This window comes from Montipora capricornis, chromosome 12 (assembly GCF_036669925.1).
Source record: "Montipora capricornis isolate CH-2021 chromosome 12, ASM3666992v2, whole genome shotgun sequence".
NCBI classification, from domain to species: Eukaryota; Metazoa; Cnidaria; class Anthozoa; order Scleractinia; family Acroporidae; genus Montipora; species Montipora capricornis.
In genome coordinates, this window is record NC_090894.1 from 39997438 (window position 1) to 40008898 (window position 11461).

The 11461-nt window shown below is 39.8% G+C and overlaps 1 protein-coding gene across 1 annotated transcript in view; it reads right to left on the reverse strand.

Annotated features, from left to right (window-relative positions):
- Nucleotides 1-10365, reverse strand: part of LOC138027150 (uncharacterized) — a 12986-nt gene extending 2621 nt beyond the window's left edge. Inside the window, exons 1-8 of the mRNA XM_068874662.1 lie at nt 10110-10365; nt 6868-7060; nt 6646-6682; nt 4774-4921; nt 3449-3596; nt 1924-1969; nt 1394-1493; nt 942-975 (exon numbers count right to left, since the gene is read on the reverse strand). Coding sequence (XP_068730763.1) covers nt 942-975; nt 1394-1493; nt 1924-1969; nt 3449-3596; nt 4774-4921; nt 6646-6682; nt 6868-7060; nt 10110-10234 — 831 coding nt within the window. The 5' untranslated portion in view covers nt 10235-10365. The remainder of the gene's footprint in view (nt 1-941; nt 976-1393; nt 1494-1923; nt 1970-3448; nt 3597-4773; nt 4922-6645; nt 6683-6867; nt 7061-10109) is intronic.
- Nucleotides 10366-11461: the final 1096 nt, after the last annotated feature.

Below are 11461 nucleotides of genomic sequence, written 5' to 3' on the forward strand. Positions count from 1 at the left end.
CCAGATTGTACAATAGTTTTCAGCTTGGATCTTTTGATTTTGTAAACTTTTCCGTCTTCCGTTGGCAGGGGTTTTTCGTTGCTGTGCTTTATGTTCCACTGACTGAACATCCAGCACCTTGAGCACGTTACGTTATTGTTCGCTGGCAGTAGAGGTATTTTATCGTAGTCAACGATACCAACCCAGCCGCCTTTTTGCACAATTTTACAAACAGCAAACCTTCTCTTAGTAGAATTATTCCTAGTCTCGTGCTACTGCCTAACCAATCCCACCGGTACTAACGGGACTGTTTATAGAACCCCCATACGTTCCCACTTGTAACAAAAGGGTATGTCAGTACACTTTCAATTTACGTGATTTTGGCCTGATTTTCGGCTCGCGTGACATTTACAGTGCACTTCCAGGGCTATGCCCTTTTATGGATTCCTGCTGCTCATTAGCATGGACCGCTTCCCGCCCAAAACAACATAGCCGACGCTTAATGAATCGTGCTCTTATTGGTCCATTCGTGTCACGTGGTACCAATCCAGCCTTCTGATTGGCTAAGAGCTATATACGCCGGGTATACTAATGGCCAGGCCGGATACCTTTGAGTGGAATTTTTGATTTATCTCAAAAAGCAAAATTGTTATGGCTGTACGAAGACTAGTTTCCAAGAGCATTTTGATATGGAGTTTGTACACATGTACGATGAAAAAACGTCCAGTAGGCGGGCATGCACCCGTGATGCGCAAGACTTTTTCCCCAATTTGCAGAAAAGATTTTTTTGGATGGGATATTGCGCTGTGTAAGATACAAATCTGCTCCAAACTAGAAATCTGACCACTCCTTTTCACCATTTTGTTAAACGTTCTCACGATGGAACGACACGTGCTACGCCGGAAAAGCCACACGAATAACACTTGCAACATCTAGAGATTATTAAATATGACAAGGCTTACCCAGTAATCAATGCCTTCCGAGGACGTTCCCCAGCTGAATACGAAAAAGAAAAGGATAAGAAATAAATACTATTAGCGAACACTTCATATGCTTGTATTAAGTTATTCTTGACGTTAGGAAGGCCTGTTAATGGGTTTCAATATAATTGGCGTTGTGCAAAATTAGCTGCGTCTTTTTTGCGGCCACTTTCTCCTTCCCTTCCGGGCATAAAGTTGCCTTCACAAGAGATGCTCACACGCGAGGATCACGCTTACGGCGTGTCGCACCTTCCGAAAAGGGAAGAAAAGGACTATTTTGCGGTCTATTTCCCACGAAAAAAAAGTAATTTTTATCTAATACCAACTCGATAGCGCATTGATAGCGAATTCTTTGCCTAAAGGTCCTTTGCATCATTTTCATTCTCGGAATACTTGAAATTTACATAATAAATTTCTCAAAATGATGAACGAACCCCAGCATTTTGATGGCATGCAGGCCCACTGTTCCTCCACTAACATGGATGTAGACACCTTCACGATATACCATGAAGTCTTCATAAACTGTGAAAACCGCTAAAGCAAAAAAAATTAAAATGATTAGTTACCATGGTCACCACGGTTATGGACCCTAATTGGCCTCAATCACACGGCGGCCATGTTGAGTCCCGAGGGATTGAAAACTTCTTTTGTTTTGCCCCACCGAAGCTAGATCCCAAACATTTCAACTCGAGGCTCGAGGTACGAATCTATGCCGAACAAATAAGCCCCATTCTCGACCGACAACCCAAACAAGCCACTTGATTATTATTTTGCTTTCGTTGTTGGTCTCAAAGGCGAATAAACAAGAAAAAAAAAATATGTTGATGAACCTGAACGACAGAAATAGCTAACATACTTTGTTTCTTGATTTCGTTTGCTTTTTAAGAGAATCATATTTCTTGATGTTATGAATTACAACAGGGAATCCGATGTTATTCCTGGGAATCGGGAGACAATACGGTACCTTCAACCGGCCCATAAGACATGATTTCAGTCTGAATCGCTTTGACCTGTGAAAAGAATGTAAAAAATTGGACTCTTAGTAATGTTCAAGTAACGATTTGCCCCCCAAGTAGGATGTATTTCAATGGCAGCCATTTTAAAAATAACAACAGGGCCAGAATGGATCCGCAAAAATCAGTCTGGACGCTACTTGACGTGTACGTAACAAAAACCTACAAAAAATAGAGCGTAAAAGGCTATGAAGAAAAAAACTGGACGAAAAAAAAACTCTGATGGGATTAAGTTCAAATTCAATGAAGAAAATGATATATGAACTGGATCATCTATTGAACTGCGGATATGAAATCAAATGTGAAGCTATGATCCTCGCAGTTGTAAAGGCAATTTTAGCAATTGCGTAGAGAAGCCTGAAGCATTCAGGATTTCAACGGGTTTTGAGCCCGTGACCTCACGATGCCGGTGCGACTCTCTACTGAACCAACTGAGCTATGAAACTCATTTGAACCCAGAAATGACCAGCTCCCATTATCAATGGCTTCATAGCTCAGTTGGTTAGAGCGTCGCACCGGCATCGCGAGGTCACGAGTTCAAACCCGATTGAAGTCCTGAAATTTTCAGGCTTCTCTACGCAATTGCTAAAATTGCTCTCATAAACACCGGGATCATAGTTTCACTTGATTAAAGTTCATTGACTATACCGTTTCTTCATTTAAGCATGATTGGTTTGTACTATTAAAGCACTGTTGTGAAATCTAATATCAAACTCCTGGGTGACACTATGTTGTTGTTTTTGTTAACAATTAATATATTGTGAAAATTATTGATGTCTCTACACCAGTAGTACTTGGACAAAACGCCTCTTACACGTGGTCGACACACCAGATTTCAACCGATGCATTGTAGTCTTAGCATAGTTTATATGAACACACGAACAAGAGACAACCCGATTTCTATGTCAAACAACAGACAAACTCGATTTGGCTGAAAAGATAATTGAACTAAAATGCGCGCTGCGCTGCTTTACAGTCTCAACATAACATCTCCGTTTACCCAAGACAGACGACAGTTACTATTACTCAGTCCTCTGTTGTTTCCTGAACTCACAATAAGAGAATACAATCACCATCGTCTGGCTGTTTGGCCTGGCCATGGGTTGAAAGATGACAGTAATATCAATTAGACATTGCTCATGGGCTTTGCTGGCGTGGCCGAAAAGCTTTCCTGGCTTAGACTAACCATATTTTTCGGTAACGCCCCTTTTCGAAGCAGTCAATTAGTCACCTATATTTTTTTAAATTCATAAATCCTGTTAGCTCCCATGACAGCCGGAGTGAACGCTACCCATACGTCTTGTTTTAAGACATCTACTGACGTTACTCAACTGATCATATTTCTCTAATGTTGATTCAAATCAGACCTGGTGAAATACTATTCATCGACAGCTGGCCCTGCCAGGAGTAAAAAGACGGTTTCACTTTATCGATTTGACTAAGAAGAAGAGATTCAAGTTTGGAGCTTCAACTTACGTTTGCTTCCACTGTGTACGCATCCAATGCTTTATAAAATCTGGGATCTGATCCAGAGCCACTCGGACATTGTGAAATATAAGTGCTGTTAATTTTACAAGAATCCGTTGTTGCGGTGTATTTTCCATAACATCGTTTAGTCAGGAGTCTAAAGAGAATTCCAAACACAGCATAATAGAGCGGTTTTCAATTGAGTGTCGAAATTAATTAGCGAATTATTTTGGTTTTGCATTTCTTCACTCAGTGATTGGTTCAAAGTTCTCCCGCCACTTTTTCAACCAATCAGAAGTGAAACCAAAACCAATCGTGGCTCGCGCGAGCACATTTTCCCGCGCTTTGTGTCGGCTACGTGTAATTACTTCGAGTTTTGGTTGGTTTACTGGATTGTCTCCGTTCTTTTTGATTGGCCAAAGTAATTACTTTGGTTTTGGTTTTACGACACTCATTTGAAAACCGCTCTATTATCGCACGACAATTATTATACCATCTTTCGCATGCTGTAACGAGAGAGATGCGACTGACAGAATTTTAACGAGGGTCTCGATGGAGTCAACTGTTGAATGTACTTTAAAATAAGACGTTCATTAAACGATTAACCTTTAGTGAAAGAATGCTTTTAAATTCTTGCCAATCACATCACGCATTTTGACAAAGCGTCATTTGAAACAAAAACAAATGACCACAATGACTTTTGGGCGAATGCGGGCCTTTAACTGCCCCACTTTGGGTTGGCATTTGATACGGTAACCAGGCATAAACACAAGAAACTCGATAGAGAAGTTGCTTCGACTTTTAACATCGAATGGCGGTATCCAGTGTTTCAACAATAAGTTTTGGTATAGTAATGAACTCAACGCTTACCATCATCATCGTGGATTAAATGAGAACAATAATTATATGTCTTCACGTGTTTCTTATATTTAGGAATGATTACGAACTGGGTGTCAATTGATTTTGGCTTTCACGCTCAATGGTTGATCGTTTGGTTCGTGGACAATTACAATTTTTCCCAGTTAAAACAAAGCTTATTACTTAACTTTATTCATTTTTTGTCAATTTTGGAACATTTGCCTTGTCTCTTAACTTTATGAGTTTCGTAGCGGAAGTCAGTGTTCGTTGGTTCTGATGATGTGGACGTGACGCTATATCCAACCAAAATGAATGAAAGATAATTACTACAATTATTTGATTACTGAATCATGCAACAGCAGTTGAAATAAATGAGTGGTAGTGAAGAAATTGTCAGGAAAATTGTCATGGGATTCAGCTTCCCGATAGCTCGGTAAGGGGTCATATCAATCTCTCCTATTTAACCAACATCTCACCCAACTTTAACCATGTAACGCCATGCTTGTATTGGCCAGCCACCGGCACAGCCGTAACATTCCTTGTCGCAGTCAACAAGCTGTTGTGCTGACAGTACTACATCAATAACATTGCCAGTACGAATAGCAAACCTATCAGACAATACCTCTGAAATCAAAGACAAGTACATGAACATTACGCTAAATTTGCAACATACAAGTGTACAGCTACATTCTCTGCAGATTCCTTATTATATATCTCAGATAGTACGCGCGCTACGATTGGCTAATTTAGATGGCCGTATTCTACAGAACGGCCTGTTAAATTGACATTAGATGCACCATTTTCTAGCAGTTTTTCATGTTGTTTAAGTAAAATAAACTCGTGAAGCGTCTTGAATCTTGCAAGCAACTATTTCAAAAAACCAATGAGCAAATTTTTACGCGTACGAATCATTTGTGGCAGTTCAACGTTCAGCTTGATTTCAACTAGTTTCCTTCTCCGCGCGCCTTATCAAGATCTCAGAGATACAAAGATCTGACTAACCTCGTTTTCTCGGTCCGTACTGTAACTGATGGATCCCCTTTCGCGCTTACAGTACGGACCTCGAAGTCGGTTCGTATAGTAAGAGGTACCGAATTACCACATTATAGGGCACTTGATGCCGGAGAACAGGGGCAAGAAACTCAGCTTGTTCAGTTTGACAATGCATACAGGTCTTAAATGACATTGAATGAAGGGGTTTTAATTTCTAAAGAAACTGTGATGCTGCGTCGATGGGAAATGAAAAATAGCCACCGTAAGAGACTGAGATTTGTGAGTTAATTTTTCGAGTGTTAGCTTTCCGTCAACTTGCAAATCTTTCCAAACGTGGCTAAGTTAACTTTATTGACTTGTTTTTTAAAAAAAATTAGAACTTACCTTCTTATTTATTTTCAGAATAGGTTAGCTTCAAACGATAATTTAGTTCTAGAATGGCAGGAAAGTCACCAGTTTTGACTCCCCCGTATAAGCAACAGGAGGGTTGCCCAATATACACAAAGTACTCATTGCTCAAATTCATCCTTTGAAAGAGGTGGCTCCTCACTCCAGAAAGACAATGGTTGCTAAGGAACCTTTTTAGTTAAGAGCCCTACATAAATGTTGCATGGATGGTTCTTTGAAGTAACTTTTTCAATAGAAATTGGACATCACCCCAATCAGAAGTCGCATGCGCAACTAGTCCCAGTCCTCTTTCTTGCGTTTCAGTGAAAAACTCATATAAAAGCTCTTAGGAAACGAAAGGAAGAGACGGTTTTTTCACCGAATGGGAACCGTCTTACCATTTTTCGTAAGCAGTAGCATGGAATTTCGATTTGGACAAAAAATGGAATTGATATTTTCAGAAGTGTATAAAAGGAGAGCCTTATTACTACATTTTTTTTTTGGGCGGGAGGGGAATATCTATATTTTAAATGCATGCTGCATAGTTTGTGTTAGAATGTTCTCATACTGTTGGGTTAAAAAAATTGTGAAAAACATAGTTAACTCAGTGAAGTTTTAGGCATTCTCTGTTTTGGTCGCACGATTTGTCAAATATGGTTGAGAGTCGAACCAGACAAAGAAATGTTAAATAGAACACACTCGGCAAAAAGGGATAACTGTAGAGTTGAAGGGACTCGAGACTGTTTGAACTGGTCCATAGCAATGGTTTGGTAGTTAAGAGCCGCTTCATTTAACCATCTCAAAATTACGACGGACAATACGGAAACAGTACTTTTAAAATAGTGTTAGATGAATTGTACATCAAAACCTTGAAAAATGTAAAATCTAATTTTCCTTCCCATTCTGCACAACTTTGTAAAATGATATATAAGATAACCGAGACGATTGGTTTATTGGCTTGTACTCACCCGAGGCGCCGAAGGCCCAGCAACTTCCACATGAACCCTTGTGAATGGAAAAACATGAATAAAAATATTAAGAACGGGATCGTGCCCAGACATCACAGCATAATTAATGTCACTTTAACTGTGATGATTAACAATGATTGTTTCCACAGAAGCGAATTGAATCAATGGGGTTTAAACAAAAATGGAAGCTTTTGTTGCGTTAATAGGTGCCATCATACTGACCTGGTTTCGAATGGGATGAATGGAGCCAGGCCACTTAGTGCGAGAATCAAAGGCGTCTGGGATTTCACTGGCAATGTTACGTTTCACATGCTTAGGAGGGGAGTCTTTTGGCCAAGCACCATAACAACCAGCCAGGTGTTTCATATCTGCCAAATCCATTTCAGCGAAACGTTTGTAAAAGGTAGCATTCCACCTTTTAAAAAAATCCACCAGAAAACTATGATAAGTAAGGGAAACATTGATTCTCCGTCTTAAAAGTCCCTCATACATTTCAGTCATTTTGACAATGATAAACAATTTTTTACTGCGGGTAGCACCAGAAATCCATAAGGGTTGAAACGTGTAACGCGCGTTTACAGCTTCCGAATATTCAGTGCGAACTGATTGGTCGAATGTTACAGTGCTAAGTACCATATTTGGAAACCCCTCGCTCTTCTTGTTCCAAATATGGTACTTAGCAAATTGAATATTCAGAAGCTTGTTTCCCAGCACACAAGGGGTCGTTACACGTTTCAACCCTTATGGGTTTCTGGTAGCACCTAATATATCGAGATAATTTAAATACGACCCTCACCCAAAACACAAAACTGAATTAGTAATTGAAAAATTTGGGGGAAAAGAAAAACAATTACGTTAAGTTGCAAGTTGCAAATTTTGATTTGACTGATTTTTTTGTAAAATATATTCAATGATGAGCTATCCTTCGTACCAACAGGGAGTCTGTTGCAAAGTTTCCGCTCCAATAAATCGAACGAGGGTTGTTTTACCCGAAGCAAAACTAAAATCTTCCGAGTAGTAGCTCGAATGCGATTCACTAAATCGCATTCAGCGCGCTGAATAAGTATTAGAGGAGTACTTGCGCTGAATCGGATTAAGTTCTCAGATATGTAACCTGGAAGCATCCCGCCGGAGTAGTGCCTTAAAAACCATAATGACTTTTATTCTCGCTACTCTCCCTCGAAATTCGGTCATATGGAATTCTTTAGAAAGGGTATTAGTTTGAGCATTTCCGGCCGCTCGCGTCTGGATGCGGCGCAAGGTATTAAAGTTAGTGATGGGGCTGTAGTATGGAACCATTTAGAGTTAAAGGAAATGAATTCTTTAGTTCTTTAGTTTCTGCTCCAATAAATCGAACGAGGGTTGTTTTACCCGAGGCAAAACTAAAATCTTCCGAGTAGTAGCTCGAATGCGATTGGCTAAATCGCATTCAGCGCGCTGAATAAGCATTAGGGGAGTACTTACGCTGAATCGGATTAAGTTCTCAGATATATCAGACATGTAACCTGGTAGCATCACGCTGGAGTAGTGCCTTAAAAAACAATATTGACTTTCGTTCTCGCTACTCTCCCTCGAACTTCGGGTCATATGGAGCAAGGTATTAAAGTTAGTGATTGGGCTGTAGTATGGAACCATTTAGAATTAAAGGAAATGAATTCTTTAGTTGTAAGGACCATTGCCAAATTTAACCTTAGGCGTGAAAAGTTTAAATGTTTTGTATGAGATAGGCCGTAGTACTTTTTCATATGGGGCTGCAATTGCTTAAAATCATCTTTTTAGATAAATTAAGATCTACTTAAAACCCGTCGTGAAGTGTATTCCTTTTCACGGGGAGTGGTCTTAAAAATAAATAATACAAATAGTTCACAGAGATCCCATTGTTAACGAAAGCCTAATTATTGTACCACTACACTACTACCATTATTCGTCCTGAATTTGGAAGCTTTGTAACGTCAATAAAGAGATTCCACCCCTGAGTAAACGTCACACTCCTCCACAAGAGAGGCTTTTGCCCTCCACTCGCTTCTGTGCCCCGCCACTTGACTCTTTCTGCAGCTTGAAAGTGTTTTTATTTATTTTTATTTTTTCTAATTTTCTTTCTTTTTTACTCCGATCGACCCAAAATGAGGAAACCGGCATTCGACCGTAAACGAAGAAATAGTTATTGCCCCCGCTTGGCCAAAACCCGAGGAGGCAACCTAGACGCCCCCGCGTAGAAAGGGTAAATGTATGAATTGTAGACATTGCAGGGGAAATCAATCTCGATTTGCTCAACCGGGCGCATAAGGTGGTATCGGTATTGTTTAAACGGTCGTGCAAGTGGTGTTGGTATTGTTTTACACGACCGATGTTCGGAATCACGAAGGAAAAACTCGCTTGGAGAACCAGAGTGCTGTTCGGGTTAGCGATTGAACAAATTAAACATTGAAGCAGATCTGATGCAAATCGAGTTGTCTGGCTCAGTAACTGATTTTTTCCAGATACAAATCAGAAACAGGGACGACATGCTCAGCACATAATTTAAACATATCGCAATTGCCTTTCATACACTATCTTAGGCGAGGGCGCGGATGTAGTGAAAACTACACAAAAACTATTACCAGTAAGGACATGACGATTTTGAGCCACGGACAGCGACCGGAAGAAAAATTTCCCGTATGCTGGGACAGTAGCATCTCCCAGACTTTTTAACTAATCATCCCTAATGGAGAAAGATACTTAGCAACATCTATGTGGTTGTTTGAAGCCAAGTTAACAGGGAAAACAGTTCACTTTTGGTTGCAGTCCGTGACTCAAAAATGTCGCGTACTTAGTTCCCTAATGGAACGGCCGCAACTGATCTCCAGCGCGTGACAGAGCGAACCTTTGACGATCAATTGAGTGAATGAATGTTTCAGCGAAGTGTTCAGCTGCCTTAGTGGCACTCATGAAAATAACAATAGCTACATAAAGGAATGTTCAGTTCAGTCAAACCCAAAGTATTACAAAAATATGGTATCGATCTAAAACTCGGAGCTATCGTCTAGCCATGAGGTGGGCCAAAGTTCTGAGACTGAAACACAATTTTGAAAACCGGCAAATCATATCTTATTATTTCAAAAACGCAGATCCATTAAGAACTGCGCTTCATTAGCCACTGACACAGTAATGCAAACTTACCACGTTTATTCATAAGTTACGGACTTCTGAGTAAGATTAGGTCAGAATGTTAGGGTTTGAGTACAAATACAATTGAGCAAATTTAGCCTAAACTGCAGAATTACAGAGCTGAATCGAACTGAAACCACGGTTCGATTTACTAAATAAACATATGCTGCGCAAGACCCCAGTGAAGGAATTTATTCCACCCGGAAATATTATGTGATGGTTCAAGAAAGGCCTTGTATATCAAAAGTTTCTCAATTTCACAATTGATTTAAGAGCGAAATGCGTTGTTATTGACTTAAAAAAAAAAAGAGTCATACCCTGCATTCAATGAGTTGATCTCATTAACCATTTCAGGAGATAGCAAAACGAAAGAAGACTGATCAATCTTTCCCAAAGCGAAGTGAGCAAACGCCAGCAACAGACAAACAGCTTTGCATTCCATTCTGCTTAAGCTTCGAACTAATTTTCTTGTTTAGTGGCTAGATTTACCGATTAAAAAAGAAGGAACTTCTTGCAAGACCACATCAAAGGCGAAAGTGAAATTCGCAAATACCGGAAATAGAGGGAACCCAGACAAACAGCAAGAAGACCCAATGATATTCTGTTTATAAATAGTTAGCATAGGTTTGCATAACAAGTGACCTACGTGGGCGCTTGGGTTTGAAGCATGGACAATAATATATCTGAAGCCATTTGCTGGCTAGTCTTTCGAAGAAAGTTTTTTGTCAGTATTGCTTATTTTGAAACCATTTACCTGGGTAGGGATGAGTGTTGATGAAGATAAGTAAGATAAGTTTCAGTAAAAAATGGAAACTTGAGTCTTTTGAAACTAATGCCGGGTTCAGTAATCCAAAGAGAAAAATATTGTATGGAAAAAGAATCTTTCACACAACGAAACGAAACCGGTAAATAAATTATTTGCTTGAAAATGAAAATACGAGAATGCTATCTCAACGACAAAACATTCCATTTTTTCATTCCATTATATTTCATTCAAAACATTCCATAGACCAGTTTCCCAGTCCCATAATGCAATACGTTTTGGAGGGGTCGTTACCGAAAAAAAAACAATACAAGCTATTTACTCGATCTTGGGCTGTATCATGCTTCGGTGAACTGTTTACCATTCTCTATTTTCGAATTCCCCATAATACACTTTGTTTGCCCCCCAAATTTTGCATAAACCATTGTTTTCAAATGCTCTTGGGAATATGCAGTGTCCCCAAGAGCATTTGAAAACAATAGTTTATGCAAAATTTGGGGTGCAAACAAAGTGTATTATGGGGAATTCGAAAATAGAGAATTGTTTTAATACAAATAACCCCCATAATGATCTGTCTTATGGGATTTGCGAAAATAACGAATCACTGAAATAAATCTCTTATACTGGATATGAAAAAAGGAGCCTCTAACCCCGGGTGGGGGGGGGGGGGGGGAAATCTCATATGGAACAGACGGGGAAGCTCGTCGGAAATTTTGAATTTAACCCCTAAAGGAGACCATCTGGGCGTGGCTCAAGCTTTTTGTGACCCGAAAAGGAGACCAATCTGGGCGAGGCTTTAGCAAATTTTGACCCCTAAACAACACACGTTAAAAAGAAAATTTGACTTCTTTTTCTCTTCGCGTAATTCTGTGTTTCTTCGCGGAACCCTAAACGAGACCTTGGCGG